The sequence below is a fragment of the Neomonachus schauinslandi genome, chromosome 1 (assembly GCF_002201575.2).
Source record: "Neomonachus schauinslandi chromosome 1, ASM220157v2, whole genome shotgun sequence".
Taxonomy (NCBI): Eukaryota; Metazoa; Chordata; class Mammalia; order Carnivora; family Phocidae; genus Neomonachus; species Neomonachus schauinslandi.
In genome coordinates, this window is record NC_058403.1 from 213,787,999 (window position 1) to 213,810,533 (window position 22,535).

The 22,535-nt window shown below is 59.1% G+C and overlaps 2 protein-coding genes across 6 annotated transcripts; both read right to left on the reverse strand.

Annotated features, from left to right (window-relative positions):
* Nucleotides 1-1,045, reverse strand: RPS15 (ribosomal protein S15). The gene is made up of 4 exons (XM_021705327.2): nt 1,017-1,045; nt 583-668; nt 229-463; nt 1-147 (listed from the first exon to the last, which is right to left on the reverse strand). The coding sequence occupies exons 1-4, from the start codon at nt 1,017-1,019 to the stop codon at nt 34-36; spliced, it is 438 nt and encodes a 145-aa protein (XP_021561002.1). The 5' UTR covers nt 1,020-1,045; the 3' UTR covers nt 1-33.
* A 3,970-nt stretch (nt 1,046-5,015) lies between these two features.
* DAZAP1 (DAZ associated protein 1) lies at nt 5,016-22,110 on the reverse strand. 5 transcript variants are annotated; one of them, XM_044918107.1, is made up of 12 exons: nt 21,951-22,110; nt 21,168-21,334; nt 20,816-20,881; nt 18,872-18,979; nt 17,370-17,418; nt 14,066-14,148; nt 10,935-11,088; nt 9,142-9,171; nt 8,867-9,007; nt 7,849-8,025; nt 7,644-7,646; nt 5,016-5,967 (listed from the first exon to the last, which is right to left on the reverse strand). In XM_044918107.1, the coding sequence occupies exons 1-12, from the start codon at nt 22,060-22,062 to the stop codon at nt 5,795-5,797; spliced, it is 1,263 nt and encodes a 420-aa protein (XP_044774042.1). In that variant the 5' UTR covers nt 22,063-22,110; the 3' UTR covers nt 5,016-5,794. The 5 variants fall into 5 exon arrangements, with proteins under 5 accessions (XP_044774042.1, XP_044774018.1, XP_021560645.1 ...); XM_044918083.1 differs by having other exon boundaries at nt 18,872-18,982; nt 21,951-22,108; XM_021704970.2 differs by lacking the exon at nt 7,644-7,646 and having other exon boundaries at nt 21,951-22,105.
* Nucleotides 22,111-22,535: the final 425 nt, after the last annotated feature.

Here is a 22,535-nt window from a genome sequence, read left to right on the forward strand (position 1 = left end):
TAAACAAGTCTGTGCCTTTATTGGGCAGACGGGCTACTTGAGAGGAATGAAGCGGGACGAGTGCGTGGCGCCGATGCCCGGCCTGCCGTGCTTCACAGGCTTGTAGGTGATGGAGAACTCGCCCAGGTAGTGGCCGATCATCTCGGGCTGCGGGGGGGCGAGCAGGGCAGGGCGTCAGGTGACGTCAGTGGACAGGATCCCCCCCCGCCAGGCCAGCCCCGCACGAACCTTGATTTCCACCTGGTTGAAGGTCTTGCCGTTGTAGACCCCCACCATGCTGCCCACCATCTCCGGCAGGATGATCATGTCCCGCAGGTGCGTCTTCACCACCTCGGGCTTCTCCATCGGCGGCGCCTCCTTCTTGGCCTTGCGCAGGCGCTTGAGCAGCGAGTGCTGCTTCCTGCGCAGCCCGCGGTTCAGCCGGCGCCGCTGCCGCGCGCTGTACAGCTGCATCAGCTGCTCGCTGCGGACAGGGGCGAGCGCGGGCGGCCTGAGCCGGGACGGACCCCCGCCGCGGCCCGCGGCCCCCTCCCCGGCCCTAGCCCCGCCGGCCCGCGGCCCCCTCCCCCGGCCGCCCCTTACTAGGACATGTCCAGCAGCTGGTCCAGGTCCACGCCGCGGTACGTGAACTTGCGGAACGTGCGCTTCTTCTTCTGCTCCACCTCCGCCTGCGCGGGCCGGGGCGCGCGTCAGTGCGGGGCCCGAGGACCTGACCCCCAGCCGCCGCGGCCGCGGGGCTCACCCGGCCCGGGTCCCCGCCGCCTCCGGCCGGGGCACACACACGCGGCTCCGGGCTGCTGGGGCTCGGCGGGGACGTGCCAGCGAGCACGGGCCTTCCCCGCCCCGCGTCATCCCGACACCAACCAGGCCCACCCCGCGCCCCCATATCCGGCGGCCCCGGACGCTTGGAGGAGGCTGCCGCAGCCGAGCGGCCTGACCCCGGCCCTCGCGGCGCGGTCAGGCGGCGGATGGCGTCGGATCGGCCGGGAACAGTCGCACCAACCCACGACACTCACCATCTTGTCAGCCCTACAGAAAGGACCGCCTCCCTGCGCCTGCGCAGTTATCACAAGGTCCCCGCGCGCCCCGCCCCTCGGCCGTCCGCGCGCACGCACTTCCGCTTTCTGGGCGGAGGAGCGCGCCCTCTGCTGGCCGGAGGACCGAGCGCAGGCTGCGCAGGCTGAAGCAACCGCCGCCGTTCTGCGGGGCTCCGACCCCCGGGGCTGGGGCCGGCCGCCTTCGTGTTTGGGGGACGTGGGACACGTCGCTGCCCCTTTCGCAACCTCATATTCCTGCAACCCTATTCCAGCACAGGTGTGCGGGTTCAGGCCCAGCGCCGCGGGGGAGCTGGCGCTCCACTGGGGGCGGCGGTCAGTCCGGAGCAAGGAGGAAAAGCCGGGGGGCCGGCGGGCCGGACGCGGGCTCTGCAGGGTGCTCCGAGAAGGCGCCCCTGATGGGGACCGGCCAGCCTTCAGCACCCGAAGTCAGTACCGCCGTGCACTGCTAGGTTTCTGTAACACGTGTGCGGGTCTAACGTTGACAGCACACAGGGAACAAGGCGGTAGGGCTGTCGCCCCAAGGAACTCGAACAGATTCACCTGCGCACAGCCGCATGGGTCACGCGGCCCGAAGGGGGAAGCACCCCAGTGTCCACCCACAGATGAGGGGTACACACGGCGCGGTCCGTCCCCACGCGGGAACACGCTCCAGCCTCAGGAAGGAAGGGACCCCGGCACCTGCCACGACGTGGAGGGACCTTGGGGATACCGGGCTCAGCGAGAGGAGCCAGACCCAGAAGGACACATCCCGCAGGACCCCACTCCCAGGAGGTCCTTGGGGGAGTCCCGTCCACAGAGACAGAAAGGAGAGGGTGGGAGCCGGGGCTGGGGCAGGGGGTGGGGAGTCCGTGCTTCGTGGGGACAGAGTCTCCGTGTGGGGAGATGGAACGTTCTGGAGACGGAGGGTGGGGGTGGGGAGTCCGTGCTTCACGGGGACAGAGTCTCCGTGTGGGGAGACGGAACGTTCTGGAGACGGAGGGTGGGGGTGGTCGCAGGACAGGGTGAGTGTGCTTCATGCCGCTGAGCTGTGCGCTTAGAGACGGCTATGATGGCAAATCTTAATGTATGTTTTGTCACAATAAAAAACCAAATATATATATGGTACGAAAAAAAATCATTAATTAAAACGGTACACTAGAAGATACTCATTTAATGCAAAAACCTCAACAGAGGCATACAGAAACAAGAAACAGATACACAGCATACAGAAAACAGGTGAAACGGCAGTGGGAACCCCGAGCATATGGGTAACCACACTGAACGGCAGGGATGGAAGAGGCATCGGGAGGGGAGTTCCCGTTGGACGGGCAAGCATGCAAAGAGCCTGCGGGAGGGGAGGCATGAGGCAGGTGCCTCCGCCCCACCCAGCTGAGTGCTGGGCCTGTGGGACCAGCAGCCCCTGAGCCTCCAGACCCTTCCCCCAGATTGCTGGGTGGGGTTTGGCTGAGACCCGTAGCTTTGTGGGGAGCTGGGGCTGGCCTGGAGGGAACAGGAAGTCTCCCAGGAAGCCCGGCCTCCTCAGCCGTTTCCACAATCCTGTGGCTAGAGCCCGTTAAACTGTACCCAAGAAGGGGACGTCCCTCCCTATCCCTGGTGGAGAACAAGCACAGGTCTGGGGGCCTCAGGATGTGTCCTTCGGGACCCGAGGGGCGTGCCAGTGCTCACCAGAGTAAGGTGTGGTCCCAGGAGCCCCTGGCCGGCCGGAAATCCCTGCCTCGTTTGCATAATGCCCTTTTGCCAGGGAACCTTCATTTTGCAGAGAATTAATTTCACAAAAAAAGGAGCTAAGGTTTCACCCTGTGATGACATGCAGTAGGGATGGAGGGCGCCTGCCCGAAGTGCCTCCTGTAAACCGGGCTGGTGGGTGGCGGGGTGAGCACTGCAGGGGAGGCGCCCCTCTCTTGGCCTTCGAGCTAAACCCACCTTCCCTGCCCCAGAACGTGAGCTGGGCCGTGGGTGTGGATGGGGGTTTCTGGCTGTTCTGTCCATTGCTTTATTATTATTATTTTTTAAAGATTTTTTATTTATTTGAGAGAGAGAGAACACACGAGAGGGGGGAGGGTCAGAGGGAGAAGCAGGCTCCCCGCCGAGCAGGGAGCCCGATGCGGGACTCGATCCCGGGACTCCAGGATCATGACCTGAGCCGAAGGCAGTCGCTTAACCGACTGAGCCACCCAGGCGCCCTGTCCATTGCTTTATTTCAGGCTGGTACATTGGAGGCATCCGGTGCATTTTGGATGAATCTGTTCTTTTTACATTTTTTTTTTTTTAAAGATTTTATTTATTTATTTGACAGAGAGAGACACAGCGAGAGAGGGAACACAAGCAGGGGAGTGGGAGAGGGAGAGGCAGGCTTCCCGCGGAGCAGGGAGCCCGATGCGGGGCTCGATCCCAGGACCCTGGGACCACGACCCCAGCCGAAGGCAGACGCTTAACGACTGAGCCACCCAGGTGCCCCTCTTTTTACATTTTTTTTAATAGTTTTTTTTTTTTTTTAAGATTTGTCAGAGAGGACAGTGTAAGCACACACAAGCGGGGGGCGCGGGGGGTGGCAGAGGGAGAAGCAGACTCTCCGCTGAGCAGGGAGCCCGATGTGGAGCTGATCCCAGCTTCCTGTGATCATGACCTGAGCCGAAGGCAGATGCTTCACCAACTAAGCCCCCCCGGCGCCCATCCCTGTTCTTTTTACGTTTTCAAAATCTTGACGGTGGTCTTTAGAATGACGTAATAACGGCCTCCAAAGACTGGGAACCAGGACGTGTCCCCTCACGCGGCAGAGGGGACCTTGTCAGGGCCCCCGAGGAGGGGGGGACCCGGCGTCCTCACGAGGTCCTCACGAGAGGGAGGCAGAGGGTGGGAGTCCCAGAGATCGGCAGACCCCGCGCTGCTGGTGGTGAGGATGGAGTTGGAGGGGGAGCCGCGGGCCGGGAAAAGGCGGGGGGGGGGCCCCGGGGGGGGGGGGGGGGGGGGGGGGGGGAACAGCCCTGCCCGCGCCGGGGTTTTAGGACTTCTGAGCCCAGAACTGTCAGGACATGAGCGTGAGAGGTTTAAGCCCTAAGTTGGTGGCAGTTTGTGACGGCAGCCCTCAGGCCCCCACGCACTAGAACACGGGAGGATTCACCCATTTTGTTCCTAATTCCCAGGGCCAGCCTCCCCCGGGCCCAGGAGTCCCTCCCACTCTTGCCGAGAGGCCAGGCCAGAGCCAAAGAAGTCCTGTGTGCACGTGAGCTCAGACTCCCCTCCGTGGTCACTGACGGTCACAGCCCCTTCTATCTGGGGAGAGGGGCAGTCAGGAACATGGACAGGAACGGAATATCCGGAATGTCCAGGGCTGGAAAGGCCTGGCAGACACTTTGCCGGCCAGGCCGTGTGTGTCAGGCAGGGGAGTGGCCACTGTGGGATGCTGGAACTCATCCCAGCCCACCTCCTCCCCCTGGCTGGGGGTCCCAGCTAGGATGGCCAGGCCCCACCAGGTGCCCCTGGGGCATCTCCCTTCAGCTCTAGGGGCTCAGGCCACCCTGCTGCCTCCTGCTGGCCCTCGACTGGGTGTCCCAACGCCCACACCACCCATGTCAACAGCCTAGTTTGTGGAGAGGTGAGTGGCCCACCCAAGGCCACAGTCCAGGCGTCACTCCCACGGGAATGGGGAGGCCTGGCCGGTCCCCACTCAGATCTGTCCGGGCATCTTTCCCTTGGCACCCAGCGGGCGGCCCGAGCCCTGGAACCTGGGCCCCTTCACACTGGGTCTGCAGCTCTCACCAGGCCCCCAGCCCCAGGCCATCCTAAAATCCATGTCCGCCACCACGCCAAGGCCCTGGGCGCACCGAGGTGGGGCCCCGGGCTCCCCGGGGGCGCGGACTGCGCGTGCCTGGGGCCGCGGAGGCCGAGGGCCAGCGCAGTCCTCCCGTGGGGACGCCCAGCCCAGAGCAGGGAGGGAATGAAAGGACACAACGTGGGTTTCTAATCCAAACGCACTTCTCTTTATTCAAACCAGGGTCAAACTGGTCAGTGGGGACGCCCTGAAACCACGTGCGCGGGAGAGCGGCTGACAAGGCCTCCTTGTCCCTGCTGCTGGGGCGGACGCGGGGCGGCGCCGGCAGAGGCTGGGCGGGCGCGGCCCCCACGGCGCACCTGCAGACGGCGCCGGGCAGGTCAGTCGGCAAAAGCCAGGAATAAACAAAAAACAAAACACGCTCCGTAGACTTCTTCGGTAAGCTCCCAGAGTTTCTGGGCCAACGGGCCCCAGCCCTCAAAGCCAGGAGTGAGTCACTGAACACGCCCCTCGCTGCCACCAGTGCCCACGGAAACCCTGCTTTAAATTAAAAAATAAGCCAGTATACATCGTAGAAAATTTCTCTTAAAAATCTCACAATTTGTAAATGTATATTTTTTTTCTTTAACATAAAAGTTTACAATATACGGTCAAACAAAAGGCTCAGAAAATAATTTCAAAAAAAAGGAAGAAAAGGAAACCTCAAGTTTTGAATTAAAGCTGAAGACATTTTTTTTAAACCCTGTTGTTGAACCAGTGACTTTTTTTTATTGTGCTGATGGGTCAGAGGAAGAAATATATTTAAAAACGTCAGTCCAGACACCCACAGCCGCCTCCAAAAGCCTCTCGCCCCCCTCCCCCCACCGTCGAGTCGCCATTTCTCTGCCAAGTCTGTGATTGTCACGAGTTCACAAGTTCCAAATCCCGGGTCTCAGCCACCCGGCGTCCGCAGGGCACCGTGCGGCTAGCGTCGGTACGGGTGGAATCCCTGCACGTTGTGGTTCTGACCTCGTCCAAAGCCACTGCCGCCGGCGGGGGGGCCCCCCGAGCCTGGCACCGAGGGGCCCCCGTAGGAGGGGGGCTGCTGGCTGGGGTCTGAGAAGCCCTGTCCGAAGCCAGCCAAGTCCTGTCCGTAACCTGCGGGGAAAAAGCCCAGTGAGCCGGGGGCCCAGGAGGGGTCCACGCCCGCACAGCCCACCCTGCTCGCCCACGGGACCCCGACCGCTGCCTCTGCCCAGAAGGAAACGTAGCTCAGAGACCTCGAGGAGCCCCTGGTCTGCCCCACCCGTGCTCGGCCTCGCCTCCCCACCCATTCCCGAGGACCCGGGGCTGGGCCCTAGCAGCCCATCTGAGCCCCTGCAAACCTTGGAGCTTGGAGACGTGACAGCACCTGGCCTGGCTCGGTGGCCCGAGGGCTTCCAGAAGTTTATTTTCGAGTGGCATGCGTGGGGAACTCAGACACAGCCCCCAGAATTTAAGAAAATCTCAGACTAGACTAGTGCCAGGCCTCCCCCGCAACCCCCCCGGATGCCCGCCAGACTCGAGACAGTCCTCCCTGCAGAGCCGACCCAAGCGGGCAGCTTCCGTAGAACCGGCGGGTGTGGGGCAAGACTGCGTGCCCGACGCCATGCCCGCAGGGACTGCCTGGGCCGGGCAGGTCCCTCCCCCAAACAGGACCTAGACCCTGCACTGCTGACCTCTAAAGGCATGGGAAGCGCTTCTGGAAAGGGGAACGGCACCAGACTGCACACCCAGGATGAAGGCGTGTCCCGGGGCCCCTGGGTCCCGGGTGGGACAGGGTGCACAAAGGCACAGGGTGCCTGTGTCTGCTGCCCAGCAGAAGCAGAGCTCCTGGGGCCATGGGGCCGTGGCCAGTCGAGATCCTCGCCCCGGCAAGGGCCCCGTCCCGAGGGCACCGCCAGGTCCACCCCCGCCCAGGACGGCAGAGGAGGCGATGTCCGTTGCCCGGGTGCAGACAGAGTGGGGATCGTGGATGAGGAGGTGCCACCTACCTAGGCCACATCACTGCTCAGCCTGACCATAAGAGTGTAAACAAAGTATGGGCCCGAAGCCTGACGGGTCTTGAGAATAGGTACCCAGGCCTGGCAAGAGACGAGACCAGGGTGACTACCCCAGGGCAGCCTCAGCAGAGGGGCGGGGCCACGCTGGCGGTCAGCACACCCCCACCCAGGGCTGCTCACGCGCGCCACACGCAGCAGGAACTGCTGGGGGGGGAGGGGGGTGCTGACAACCCATGCACTCGGGGAGCGCTGCCTGGCACAGCGTCAAGGGGGACAAGACTGCACGATGCTGGGCAGCCGGGAGCAGCTGGCCACGGATGGCATTTGAGGGCAAGAACAGCTTCAACTTGCAGACACTGCGGTCTTAGGCCAAACCGTCTGAGCAATGAAGTGGGAAGAGCAGAGCCCTGGGAGCCCTGGCGACAGGCAGCCCCACCCGCCTGGCCCAGCAGAGGCAGCAGGAGACCCCCGGACACCGGGCCTAACCCTGTCCTCACATGAGCTCCTCCCACACAGGCCACAGGTCGCCACCCTGTAGACCCCAGGCTCAGAAGCAACTCCTCCATGACCAGCCCCTCGAGTGAAGCACATGGTAACACCCGAGCCCATGCCTGCCACTGACCAGAGCCACGAAGCCACGTGGCCCACAGGTGCCCGCCCTGCGCTCTGCACACAGAAGAAAACAAGACAACCAGGAACAGGGCCTGCTGGGGGTGCCCCAAAGGCCCTCGCGTCCTCCTCCTAGGGCCCCCGTCACAGCTTCGGGTTCCCGAAGCCACGCGGCCTGGACACCTGCTGCACGATCGATGCTTTTCTAAGACTAGCTCCCTAGCCAAAACCCGAGACACCAAAATCCTGCTTTTCATTTTGCTTGACCCTCTGCAACAAGCCTCTGCACAGCGGGCCTCCTGCCACACTCCTGCTGGCGGGGAGGAAGGCAGGAGATGGTGGGGCCAGGTCCCGGGCCCCAGGCCGCGCCTGCAGGTCTCCAACTCACCGTACTGACTATAGGGGAAGTCCGGCTGGGCCGTTGGAGGCTTGCTCATGTCCGGGGCGGCCTGAGACGGGGGCGGAGGGAAAGCCAGAGGTGCTGCCCCCGGAGTAGCAGGTGGTGGAGGGACCCCCGGTGGGGCAAACTGATCCGGTGGTGGAGGCGGAGGCCCATAGCCAAAACCTGCACACAAACAGGAGAGGAAGACACAGACACGGTACGCGACCACAGCCCAGCCCACCAGAAGCCGCTGCACCATTTCCTGCTGAAACCCACCGAGCGGCCAGGCCTTGGGGATGTCCCTAGTGTGGGCCTGGGGCGGCCTGTCGCAACCCCAACAGCGAGCGTTCGGCAGGGACCCCACAGGCAGGGGCTGCACTGGCGTCCTCTTGAAAAGGACAAAACCCGCCTGCCGGACACAGCGCCAACCTTCCATCACGGCAAGCCTTCCCCTCTGTCCTGGGGCTCGACAACCCCGTTTCTATCCACCCACCTCCTGGTTACAACTAAAATCAGATGTGGTCCAGGCCATGGTGAGGGGCCATACGGCTGTCCCGTGGCCTGACCTGCGCCGGGGTGCACTCCAACAGAACACACCCAGACCCCCAAGCACCTCCCAGCAGGAGCGCGGGACCGTCTGGGCTGGCTGCCTGGCACTCAAAGTGACAGCAGTCAGCCACGGTGCGCCAGGCGAGGCCGCAAGGCCACCTTCCCACCAAGGGCGAGCACAGAGCCTCGCAGGCGCGCTAGCTGCCCGAGGCCCAGGTGCTGTACCAGAGCCCAGCAGACGAGAGCTCCTGACGCTCTCCAGCCCCTCACTGCTGAGTCCCATCAGATCCAGATGCCCCAGCGAGGGCGCACATTCCCTCACACACCAGGCGTGCCACGCACACAGCCCCGCAAGCAGGCGGACCACGGCAGGCAGCGCCCCAGCCACGTGCCCCAAGCGAGTGCCGGGCACAGGCTGCAGGGTCGCATCTCAGCATGGGCCCCCCGCCCCACTCCAGGGGCCCGCGGGACTTACTGAACTGTGGGGGGGCACCGTAGCCCTGTGGGAAGCCCTGAGGAGGGGGGAACCCTCCAGGAGGGGTGGACACGATGTAAGAGGTGAACGGTGGGGGCGGTGGGGGAGCTCCTCTCCCCGCAGGCGGTGGTCCATAGCCACCTGGAACACAGGACGCAGAGGTGGGTGAGGGGGAAAGGGTGTGGCGCACACAGCTCCCAGTGCCCGGCCACCCCCGGGGTCCCACCCCATTTCAGACTCCGTTCTCTCTCGGATACCCACAAATAAGGACTTACCAATTGCCTGTCCTGCTGGAACCCACATTCCTAAACAGGAAAACAAAGAGAGTGGTTGGTGTCCTGTCCATGTCCCAGACTGGCAGCTGACCCACCCCAACAGCTCTTGCTCTGCTGGCAAAGCCCTCCTGGAAACACACTCCAGGGGCCTGGCGTCCTGCCGCACGCGGGCACAGGGAGGACGTCCCAGCCCGAGGACGGCATCCGAGGAGCCCGTGGTGGACCAGGAACACAGGCACCTGGGTATGGGCAAAGGGCTGCCACTCACGTCCTGCTTCTACAGGGGAAGGATCCCCAAGAGAAGCCCGTTGGTCAGGTGGCCCTGGCTCTTCAACAGAACCCATCAGAAAGGGTCAAGGGGACCCCCACGGACCAGGGGCTCAGATGCACAGGTGAGACCTTAGGCTGGGTGGTGGGAGCCCTGGGCCGGCTTCCAGCCAAGTGCTAGTGGGCAAGAGTTTCTGGCCTCAGTACCTGGTCTCCTATGGCTGTTTGTCCCCCTCCCCCACTGCAGCACAAAGATTTTATTTATTTATTTGACAGAGACAGACACAGCGAGAGAGGGAACACAAGCAGGGGGAGTGGGAGAGGGGGAAGCAGGCTTCCCGCGGAACAGGGAGCCCGATGCGGGGCTCGATCCCAGGACCCCGGGATCATGACCTGAGCAGAAGGCAGATGCTTAACCTACTAAGCCACCGAGGCGCCCCGGCTGTGTTTTATCTTGTGATAAAATATTTTTAAAAAGACCAATCTGCAAGCTTTGGGGGCAGCGCGCCAGGTGCCTCTGGGTGCAGACAGACCTACCTGGCCTCCTCTTGCCCCTCCTTGGACACTGTCCCTTCTTTGCATTTCTGAAGGAGGCAGTGGCTACCAGATCCTGTCCTGGGGCCCCTGGGAACCTCAACCCTTCTGCCAAGCTGTCCTTAACCACTCCGCTGACCCTACACAGAGGCCCTGACAGCCCAGAGCCCCGGGAGCAGGAGCAGATTCAGAGGGCCCAAGAGGCCGGCCAAAAGCCCCAGTCTCCCTAAAAGCATCTGATCTGAGCCTCTGAAATGGCCAGGCCAAGCCCACTTCCCACTCTACGCTCAGCGGTGCAGCACCTGCTGGGGGCGATGGCGGCAGTGCCAGACTCCACGACCCACGACCCACGACCCACCAGGTCCTCCTAGCCTCCCCCTAGAGGCAATGCCCGGCACGGCCACGGACCACAGGGAGAGCACGCGGGCCACACGCAGCAACCGACTGCTCCCTCAGACCTACGTGGCCCTTCCTCCACAGCACGGCACGTGGGGCGAGGACGCTCGCGGCAGCTCTGCTGGCCACAGCCAGACCCGTCTGCCCAAACCGCAGGTGGGGAACTTGGCTGTGGCCCAAGCACACCACCGAGGGTCACACCACGCTCAGGTGGACCAGGTGAGCACAGGGAAGCCAGCCCCTCTCTCATCTGTGAGCTGACTGGACAGCACCCCTCTGGGGGTTTGCTGGAAGGTTCCGGCGCTAACGGGTACCCAGCACAGACCCCACGTGCTGGCTACTGGATGAGCGCATAGCTGTGTGTGTCGACCCTGGGGCTGGACGGGGAGGGAGCCCCACCTCTGCCCTCAGGTACTCCCTCAAAGGCCTGCACACCTGTCCAGCCAGCACGTCCCACCTCCGCCGTGTCTGCAGGAAAAGGGCGTGCGCAGCTGTGGGGAGCTGCCGCCCCTCAGGCTTGGGACCCTGGCCTCCAAGCAGGCCTCCCTGAGGCGGCCGTCTGGGGGCACGACCAGTTCTGGGTGCTGGAGCCGTACCTTGCGGGCCGTATCCTTGCTGCCACGTGGGTGGGGGCTGGCCTGCCCAGCCATTGGCGGCATTGGGCACGACCCGGCTGCCCCACTGGCTGGCACCTGGCTGTCCCGGCGCTTGGCTTTTGCTGTCCCGTGGCTCAGCCCGTTTAACTTCCACCTAGACAAACGAAGCTCTGGTTTAGGGAGATGCCGAGGGTCCTGGACCCCCTTCCCTTCAGACACACCCTCAGATAACTTACGACTACACTTAGCATCTTATGACTTAAAACTAAATACTTAACTATAAACCTTATTTAGGCCAGTATTTTTTTTCTTTAAAAATTTATAATTTTCCCTTTTCTTTCTTTTTTTTCTTTTTTGCTTAGAACATGTTTCTCAGGTACAACGGATGCAACCGTAAGACACGTTAAGCCCTACCCGCTGCAGAGCACGGACCGAAGGCCAAGAACCCTCAGAGTTTTGTGTGACAAGGGTCTTTCAGTCAAGGTGAAATGACAGCTTTCTCCTTCGATGGCCTCGTCACCCCAGGGACACAGAGACCAGGACCGACCGAACAATCACAGCCCTCTCCCCAGGCCTCTCCAGGGCCCCAGCGCGGCAGGAGCCGGATGCTGTCCGAGCACCGCGGTGGAGGAGGGACCTCCGCTGGGGGGAGCCAGGCCAACAGACACAGAGGACCTTTCCAGAGTCCGCCCACCCTGCCTGCACTTTAAGCTCATACCTGAGAAACACAGTTGGTTTACTTAGGTTTTTTATTTAAAATGTCTAATGGAAGATAAAGACTTACCTTCCCCAGGCTAACGCTTAAAGAATCTCAATTAACTCAAAATAATGTCAGAGGGAATGGATGTGATAAAGAGAATCTTACATTACATCTAACAAAAAAAGTAAACAAACATGCAATAAAATGGACATTTGAATCAGTAAGCAATCTTCATACTGTGTTAGGTCAGCAGCCCAGGACCCTGCCTCTTTTGGACGTTGTCGGGAGCCACAGCACTGGGAGGGGCCGGGACAGCGGGAGGGACTGTACGTGCCCTCCTAGCATCGAGCTCTGTGGCCGCCAGAAGGCTCCCTCCCTCACGCAGCTTCTAAGATGCAGGCAGACTGACAACCCGAAATCCCCCAATTACAGGGCTGCCTCAGCACTGGAGTCTCCAGTTGTTTCGTTTTTTTCTTATGATAAATTTTAATGGGAAGGAAGAGACAGTAAATCCACTTGGAGTCATCCTTGGGGTCTCAAGTCTGGTGAGCTAAGCATTATGTATTCAGAATTCCATCGGTTCTGCCTTAAGACCCCTTCCTGTTGGAGAACAAACAGGAAGTGGGACAGAGGCACAAAGATCCCACCTTCCTGATGCCCCAAGGACACTCCACGGATAGGAACAAAATCCCCGTTAGCTCAAGGCGATGTGATAGCAGGACCAAGGGACCCGTTTCAAAGAACTCAAATTAATGAGTCTTCACATACTCTCCTTAAGGGAATTTGGTTCCTGCTTACAAAGCAAAGCAGCCCTTGTAAACTTTTTTTTTTTTTTTAATTTTTATCCTCTTCCTCTCAGAACATGGACGCAGCCACTGGCACTCCGGTTTTAATTAGAAGTGGGACCCAAGCCCCTCACGGAGGCGAACCCCCACTAAGGAACCGAGGGGCTGCTGTGGCCTGCCCACCAGTGAAGGTCGGGCAAGGGGAACAGGGCGAGGCCAGGGGTTGCTGCCGGGAGCCGGGCTCCCACACGTGTGCACCTTACTTTAGAAGTTGAGCCCCACACCGAGAAGCCACCTCAGTCTCCGCTCTGTGCTCCGTGCAGACCAGACTCAGACACCGATGCGTCCTACAAAACCGGTGGGGGGGGCCGGCCGCCTGAAGATGGAGCAGATCCGTGCGCTTAGCAGCCTTTCTGCCCCTAGAGCAGGACAGGCTTCCTCCAAGTTTTAAATGTCACAGTACCTTAAAATATTGAACGTGGACTCCTTTGAACTTGTGTTCGTAACTGGCATGCATCCTTGAAATCTGCATGCTAATTTTAAACTAAAAGCTTCAATGAACGTCGGAGCGAGATTTGTGTCTGCTGCTTAGTCAGGTTCAAACGGAATTAATTAAGCCTGCAACAAAACCTCAGCCACCTGTATGTAACTACAGCTCCACGCACTGCTGCGTTTATCAGCTTTCGGGGATGGGCTGTGGGGCTGGGGTGGGAGCGCTGGGGAGGCAGCGAACTTGTGGTGCCTTAGTCCCTCCACAATGTCGTAACTGACAAAAATGGCCGTGGTCTCGTCCCCAGGGCAGGGCATGTCAAAGGGCACAAGGAAATGCTGCCTGTGTGGCCCCCACGGGGACCGCCAGGGCGTGCAGAGCAGGTTTCAGAAGGACGGAGACAGGAGTCCTGCAAAAATGTGGACCCAAAGCCTCTTGCTAACTCTCAGGGATCCCCCACTGCAGAATTTCTACCAGTGATTCGTTTTAGAGAGCTCTGGGGGCCCCAGTAAAATGAGGAGCAGGGGCCACGTTCTGAGCCAGCCTGCCTCCATGGCAGCAACACAGTATGAAGATGAAACCAGAGGTCACTTGACTGCATGGAGTTAAGTACTACCGAGAGCATGTGGTTGGGACCGGAGTTTCACAGTAAGTGACCCAAGTAAAAAAAACCAATCCTTCAGGATGTTTACGTCTCTTTCGGTTTGACATGGAACCTGTGGTCAAAGGTCCGCTGCCCACCACACATCATGGGGTGGCAGGAGGCAATTGGAATGCAGGACAGACATCTGAAGGAGTGGTCACTGAAACCAAGCCTGAGGCAACCTGCAATTTCACTGGAGGCCAGCCCAGGAGGCCCCCGCAGACCGTGCCCCTCGGCCGGGGGGCCACCCCACCCACCAGTCCCCGGTGATCCAGAGCGAGGGGCTCCGGGAGCAGAGCTGGCGAGACGGGAGACGCCACGCCACAGGCAGAACCCCTCGGGCAGGGAGGGCCCCTTGCTTCTGCAGAAGCAGGCCCAAGCCCACACAGCACAATGCCCCAGGTCGACTCGCCCGGCCCTTTTTCTGTTCAGGAATTGTCATTTCCAGTGAAATCCCTAAGTTGCCTAAGACTTGGTTTGGTCTTAAGGTAAAATAAAACTACAACTACACACTTTTTTGCCCATGATGTCGTGAAAATGCATGTTGACAGCCTGGTCCACTGATTGTTCGTCCTCGAAAGTAATAAATCCAAAACCTAGCCAACGACGAAGAGTGAATCAAGGTAGCAGGGCGTTGTGACACAAAACAGGATGATGAACAGTATCAGGGCCGGGCCGAGGGGTCGTCCAAGGGTTTCAGGGAAGCGGAGTATGTGAGGCTGCAGGGCGGGGCCCGAGCCAGTGATGGAGGCGGGGTTCCACGTGGAGACACGGTGGGAACCCCCAGGGGCTGGCCTCACAGACAGGGGCAGCCCGGGCAGGAGAGAGGCGGGGGCCTGGCCCAGGAGCAGGCCCGGTGCGCCCGGAGTGTGCCAGAGCACTCTGTGGAGGGGGCCGCGGCGCACCCCTGCAAGCAGGGCAGCGGGCCGCGAGCTCCAGTGAGCTCCACCTCCGGCGGGGTGTGTGCCGTGGGTGCGCGGCTGCTTTTCTGAAACCCGAGATTCTCCCCCTCGGCTTGCAATTTGCTTTGCAACTAGTGCTGACAGTAGCCATCTATCGTTCTAGCGCGTTAAACAGGAGTACGGTCTCTACAGTTAGTGCCCCGCTAAGCTTATCCAACACCGTTGGGTAAGCCCAAGGAGTCCTGCACAGGAACATACGTATGTATACACTTATCTATCTGTACGCAGCTACGTAAGTAAAATACACAAAGATACAGGCCACAGTGGGTTCCAGCAGGTCAAACTCTGCTGTCAGCAGCAAGAGCAAGAGGCACCGTGTCATCAAAAAGAGAATTTTAAAGGGAAAAAAAATTTAGCCTTTCCCAAACACAAGAAAGTGGCAGTATAAACGAAGTTTGGTTGGTCTGGGTGAGTGTGACCGCCCAGCTACGGTGGCATGTCTGGTCCTCAGCCGACTGCACTGCCTCCCCGGGGCCCATCTGCTCCAAGCACAAAAGGACGCGTGCGGCAGACAGCTGCCGGAAGACCCGGGAGAACAAAAGACGGGTGAGGGGAAGGGCTGGGCGCCCAGACCGGGCTGAAGAAGGGCACGGGGTGCGGGCGGGGACAGAGCGACAGAGCATGACATGGCCGGTGCAAAGAGCCCGGGTCAGGCCTGCGCCCGACAGGGCCTCCAAGGGCCGCAGGGCCAGAGCGGGCAGGGAGGGGGCACCGGGAAGGAGCAGCCAAGCCCGAGGCCTCTCAAGAGGACGGGAGAGGGACACTGAGGTTGCAGGCGCTGGGCCGTGTGGGAAGACTGTAGGCAAAACCTTGGGGTAGGGGGTGGGGGGAGAAGACAGCTCAGAAACCTGGGGATGACAGACCAGCAGGGAGAGACACCCGGGACTCAGAGGCTTCGGATGTGTCTCGGCACGCGCGCGTGTCTGAGTGTGACTATGCACACACTCACACAAGAACCTGCACACGGCGTGCGAGAAGGAGCAGAAACACGGCTGCAGAACGATGACAGCAAGACACAGGAGACAGAAGCTGGAGCCGGGGCGGGGAGCGCAGATCGCCAAAGAGGAAGGTGTGAGGCGAGCAAAGGCAGCGGCCGGGGTGAGGTCAGGGCCTCATTGTCCCCAGTGAGACACATGCAGAACCCTTGGGACAGGGACAGGGACACTGTCTTAGATTGGCCAAGAGGGAGGAAGGAGGAGGGAGGTGGAGCCCTGGAAAAGACCTGGGAAGGGGAGAAAGCAGGATGAGCTCTCTGGGATGCCCCTCTGTCGCTCCCACCCTCTGCTGGCCTCGTGCTCACAGGGACTCTCTGAGGTGGAGGACACTGTGAGCCCCCACGGGAACATGGGTCCCAAGGTCAAGCCCGAAGCACTCTCCCCACCAGCTCCTCCTGCCTGCACCCCCCAGCCCACGGCGGCTCGACGTGCTCCCCAGGCCCAGGGTGAGGCCTCAGGGGGCCGACTGGGGGTATGACTCTAAGAGCAGCCCTCAGGATTCCCAAGTCCTGAAGTTTCACAAGACCGGAGGCAAATGGTGGAACACAACATGGGTGATGAACAGCATGTTAAAAAGTTAACATTTTCTCCAAGTGCAGGAGTGTCTGCAACCACAGGGCTCGCGTGGTCCGTTATAGCGCAAGAGGCGGTGAGTCTTGGGTAAGGAGCCCCGGGGCGGGGCGTCTAGGGGTGCATCTGTCTGTCAAGAGGCGACATCACCACTGAGGAAGCGGACAGAAACACACTGAAACTTCGTTTACACCCCACTGGAGCAAAGCCCGTTCCCTCCTCTGACTGCGGGACTGGCCTGTACCTGTGTGATATAATTTAGCACCTGGAGAAGAGAAATCTAAAGAGATATCGTTAATCACAAACAATTCACAGAGAGAAAAGGAAAAACAACTTACTTAACGTTACTGTACTTTACTATGAGACACTTAAGTACGTCACTAAGCATGTATGTCTACGTTAAAGTTAAGCTAAGACTTAACAGCTTAATCGACATGAAGTGAGGATATGTCACTTATCATGGAGGAAGAGAAGGATGGAAGTTCAAATGGCAAACTATTCTCCAGCATGGCGGGCGCATGCTGCGGTGGCGCCGGCTCTGTGCGCTAGGGGGGCCTCGGACGGGGCTGGGGCAGGGGCTGCACGGCGCCCAGACCGCAGGGCAGCTCACACAGCCGGTCCAAAAGCGGCGGATGAACCAAAACAGACGGGCGGGCACAAACAGCAGCAGCCACAAAAAAAATTAAAAAAAAAGAAAAAGAAAAAGAAATAATAATCATAAAAAAGGGCACGGAAATCGGGTGCCCGCTGTCCCAGCCCCACAAACCAATTTGGACGTGTGAGCGTGGGCCGCTCCCGGAACCCGCCGGGGATGCGCTGAGGCGGCTCCTCACCCTCCTCCCGCTGCCCCACGGGCTTAGGGGAACAAGAAAAACAGGAAAAAAGCATGGGATGGATAAAGGAAAGTCCACGTTCAAGCCGAGCTGGGGCAGACCTAGCCTGACGCCATGGAATGAGACCTGCCTGGGCAGGGGACTCCAAGCAGGATGCAGCCCTGAGTGACAAGTGCACCATTTGAAAAAAGCACCAATCTTTCAGTACACATTTAAAAACAGAAACCATATTGAAATTCATGTCAAGTTGTAAAAACTTCAAAAGCACGAGCCAAAAAAACACGGTGACGTCTGACCTTGGGAAGCAGACAGGCTGGGGCTGCACAGGAAGGGCCTACGTTTTAATCATGTCTCCAAATCATCCTTCTCTGAGGCAATGCTCGCTACCACCACCACCTAATTGTGAAATAGTTTGCCATCTGAAGGGGAGGTCAAGGACAAACTCCATGTCTTTTACCTCGAGGTCTCTGCTTCTCTGCGTCGTAGATCATAACCACTTCTGTGACCTGCAAGAGAGACGGGTGCTCGAGAATCCGGGTGCCACGGGCAGCCACGGGCACATCTGGCTACCACAAAACTCCCGAGGCAAACAGACAGCTTGGGAACATCTCCAGACACTCCTCAGGGAAGTCCTGAGGCAAAAGGCCAGCCTTATGGGGTTTGATGCCTGAGACTCACAGGGCCTGAAGGAGGCCAGGGGAAGTGCATGCTGCCTCTGCCCCAAGTGCTCACGGGGTGGACACCGGAGGCCCCAGCCCCATAGTGCTCCCTTCCATTCACAGACAAAAACCAAGATGCTGGGACAGAAGGACCCAGAGCTCTGGTGGTCAGCCGCAGGTCCAAGACCATCCAGCTGACCGGCGCTTGGCTTGGCACTCCCTCACAGATGTCCGCCCAGCCAGCACCCCTCTCTCTCCCGGGCCCTTGGCTCACTGAGCACACATCACCATGTGCTCTGGCACTCTTCATTCCTGGCCCAGGTCCTCGGCACACTCAGGCACCCCTGACAAACAGGTGGGAATGAGGCAACAGGGCTGTCCCACCAACAGGGTGTGTGACCAGGCGGGAGTGTGGGGTGACCCCGTGCCTTTGCCTCGGATGACTGGGGCACAAGCACCCCACACGAGCTTGCTTGCTAGCCCCTGTCTTCTCTTCTGTCTGCCCTACTAGAACGGAGTTTCCTGTAGGAGCCCAAGTAACTCTAAACCCCCATAAGATTCTAAAAGAGGGGCGCCTGGGTGGCTCAGTCAGTTGGGTGTCTGCCTTCGGCTCAGGTCATGATCCCAGGGTCATGGGATCGAGCCCCGCATCGGGCTCCCTGCTCGGCGGGGAGCCTGCTTCTCCCTCTCCCACTCCCCCTGCTTGTGTTTCCTCTCTCGCTGTGCCTGTCTCTGTCAAATGAATAATAAATAAAATCTTAAAAAAAAAAAAGAAGAGTCTAAAAGATTTCAGCCTCTTCCAGAAACAAAACCAGCCTTGGGAGAAGGTCTGCTGTCACTGAGGAAACACTGAACAGGTGACAGGTCCAAAACTCTCACGACCCCTGGCCAGGGAGGGAGTGCCTGGCAGCCTGGTGGACAGCGTGAGCTGCTGGAGCAGGGTGGCTCTGGGTCCGGGCTGGTGGTCTGCACTGCTGCTGTAAGGACCTGGCCTAGGACATTCCCTCCTGTGACGAGAGACAGCAGGCTGGCTCCCTTGGGCAAGCCAAACCCCGCTTCTCCCTAACACTATCTAGTGCTTTACACCATGGCGCTCACAACCAATCACAAGGGCCTTCCAGGAGACCGGCAGGGTGAGCTTTCGTTTGCCTGAAAAAGCAGTAAATCCTCTCCCGGGCTCTGGCTTGCTCTGGGGGAGACACAGGCCCAGAGGAGAGAGCTGCCAGGCTTAACCGCCATGGACACCTGGTTCTACCGCTCCCGCCCTGACCCGCCGTGCTCTGGTGCAGGGACAACTCACCACTCCGAATTTCTTGAAGTATTCCCTGAGCTCTGTCTCACCACAATTGTGAGGAATCCCACCGACAAATATCTTATTTGATTTACTGTTATCGCTCCTGGGTCCTTTCTGCTGTTTTAAGAAGGAAAAAATGGTTAGTCCGTGTGGGAAACCCTCACAACGCTCCCCATAGTGAGTATGTGATGTGCGCTGCCTGGTTTTAAGACCCAGCTAAAAGCCAGACCAAAACACTCCAAAAAACCCACTAAAGAGAAACACAATCAGCAGACTATCATAACTCTTCTTTCAATTTCCTACAGAGACCCGGGGCGACAGGGGTCCAGCACCACCATTCAAATGCATGTGCAGAGCATGTGGTGGGTCCTGTATCGAACTACCCTGAATCACAATAGAATAGCTAGAGAGCATATAGCTCTATGATCTCAAAGTAAGGACTTGGGGTTTGGTGGCCATAATGATGAAAACTAGCAGTTTTCTCAAGTTTTCAGCTGGTAACAAAAGAGGACTATGGGAAGTTCTCACTCGCCTTGCCTGACCCCAATGATTCCACCCTCTGTGGGGAGGGTCTCACACCTCAGAGGGAAACACTTGCCCAAGCTTGTCCCTTGTGGGTAGAGGAGGAGGACCAGAACCTCCGCTCCTGCTCCTGGGAGGCTGCCTCCCCCCAATGCACTCCTCACACCCTGTCCTTCCTGTCCAAGGGGCTCCCGGGCTGCACTGTCCCAATGGCTCTGGACCAATGCCACTGAACTCTGGGGGCAGGCGAGGGTCTCACAGGTACACTTAGGGGTCAAACTCCATCAAGTGCCTGCTCCATCTCAGTCAAGCTGCTAAGAGACTGAAGGACATGAGGAACCAAATGGAATCTGAACGTGGCTGGGATTCCAGTCTGAAGAGAAGAGCTACGAGAGCCACCTGTGAAATGACCCCCAAGCCCCAAGTGCACCCGTCTGGACACAGGTGGTGCTGGGAGCCCCGGCCGACGCTTCTGCTGTGGGGTTCCGCTGCGGGGATGGGTGTTATGTGCGAGAACATGCTTTTAGAAGATACACGCTCCCGAGTTTAGGAGTGATAGATACAGAAAGAGATGGGATAGAAATATAGGTAACTAGAAAAATATTAACAATTGATAAATCTAGGCGATGTGTTTAGGTGTTTGATGTACTACTCTTCTGATTTTTCTGTAAAGTTCCCAAAAAGTTTCCCAATAGAAAACTGGGAAAATAAAAACTGTTTTAAGGGTCTGAAGCCCCTGTCTACCAGCAGCAGCCGGATCCTGCTAGAAATGCAGTTCTCGGGCCCTGGGCCAGACATCTGCCCTGCCTCCAGCCCAGCTCTGGCCAGGCCCTTCTGCTAGGACAAAGGCGTCCTGGATGATGGTCTTCTCTGAGACCTGCTGGGTTGGGGAAGGAGAGGAATGGGTGATGGTGCACAGAGGACGGGTCTGCTCCAACTGGCCAAGCATCAAGGGCCACACACAGCTCCGAGGATCCCTGAGGAGCTATCACACTGGCAGATTCTGAATCAGCTGTTCCAACAACCAGCAACCAGGCTCTCAGACACGGCCAGCACCTGGACGGGAGCGGCCAGCAAGCAGAAAGGAGGGGGGGAGCAGGGGCAGAGGGTGCTCTGACACGCCCCCCGCCCCCGCCAGGCAGGGTGGGAGCCACCAGGGAGGAGAAAATGGAACACCTGATCCCAGGTGTGGGAGGTTTTTTCCTTGTTTTCAAGGTAGACTAGTAAGAATATTCTTGGCTACAAATGTACACCACTGGATAAATCTGAGCAATCCTCTGAATCCTCCGCTGCTCAAACAGCAAACGAGAAGACCTCTGGTGTTCTCAATGGTAATGAGCAAAAACACCAGATCAAAGGTACATATTTCCTTCCTGCTGGGGCTGCGGCACATGCGGAGAGGCCGCCCCACCCCGCCCAGCCCCTTACCCATCCTTCCTTGGGCCGTGTCCTCTCCGGCTGCATCCCTCGGGGAGTGCATGGCTTTGGGTCGATCTGTAGAAGTTTCAAATGAGTCCGTTGTAAATACGAAGCTACTCTCCCAAACAAGCCCACGCCTCCAGTCAATTTACCCAAATCCAGCCTCAGCCCAGAGCTGCAACCCTCTAAGTGCCTCAGCCCAGAGCTGCAACCCTCTAAGTGCACCCTCTAAGCTAAAACGCTCCTTCACGTGCACACCCACCAAGGCCCAGTGGCAGAGGCAGGCTGGCGGAGCAGCATGGGACGGGGCCGGAGGGGCCGGAGGGGCCGGAGGGAGAGGACTCCAGGGAAGGACACTTACGTTTCGGCCGTCTAGTGTGTGTGGTCTGCTGGCCAGCACCGTCCCCACACAGTTTGGGTCTTTAAATTTGACAAACCCAAAGCCTCGAGACTGGTTGGTGGTTTTATCTTTCATGATCACACAGTCTACAACTTCTCCATATTGGGAAAAGTAGCTGCGTAGAGTCTCTGCTCAGAGATTGGGACAAAAACACAAACACACACACCAGAGTATTAAGCACTGGCACCCGCGGTGTGCGGAGCAGACAGGCACACCTGCTCCTAGTTCTTCAGCCTGACCTGGAAGTGTGGAACCAGCAACTGGTAAACTGGCTCAGCAACTGACCGGGGGGTATGGAAGATGGTCCAGGACAGAAGGCCCACGGGAAAGGACAGGGGATTCCAGACCCGGACGCATTATGTCTTCACACGAATTAGAAAGGGTGCAACCGACAAGGACAGTGGCCAAAGGCACTGGGAAGGGTGCACCAGTGACCACCAGGAATGCCAGCGGCCACAAGCTGCTTCCTCCTCCAGCCTGAGCTCAGGGACTGCGCCAGCGAGCCTCCAGGCACCAACAGTGTCCTGCCCTCCATATCCCTCCCCTAACTCCGCTGAGATGTCGGGACAGCCCCCAGTCAAGTGCCCCTCCTCCCCGGGATTCAAGACAACAAATCAATCAAGAATTAAAGAAAACAAACAAAAAACCCGAGGTACTAGGGAGAGATGAATTCACACAACTTGAAGACCAAGGTCATAAGCCTGTCTGCGGCGCCTGGCAGGCAGGCCGGTCCCCACCACCTACCTTGAGTGGTGCTCCAGTCAAGACCGCCCACGAAGAGCTTCCTGCAATTCAACAAAGAAACATTTAGGGTCAAGACAGTTCTCGCCTTAAAGATGCCAGCGCTCTGCCCCATCCTCAGCTGGGACTCCCCTGGAAGCTGGGGCAGACGCGATGCCTGGTGTCAAGCTCGTGGCAATGACATGTGTCCGCCTAAACCATCACCGGCCTCGTCAGCAACAGACACGGAAACCAACACCAAGATCTGCCAAGGTGGTGGTGAGTGAGTGTCACAACACGCAAGCGAAGACGACACGTCCAGAGCCACACGTGCTCGCCGAGCACACCAGTGAGAACGCGAGGCCTTGCAAAATGGCCTGACAGGAGCCCCCAGACCACAGGGGCTTCCAGGTGGGGTTGTGGGGCCCACGTCCCCAGTGCTCCTGCAAACACTGTGGACTTAGGAGTCAAGGTCTGAAAGCACATGCAACAAAACAGAATGACGGGGGGCTCTAGGACAAAGCCTCAGGTACCTTCCGTGTGGTCACGAGTAAGGACCCACACATCACTGGGAAGGTCCCTGGAGCTCCAGACTCAGCACTGGAGCCC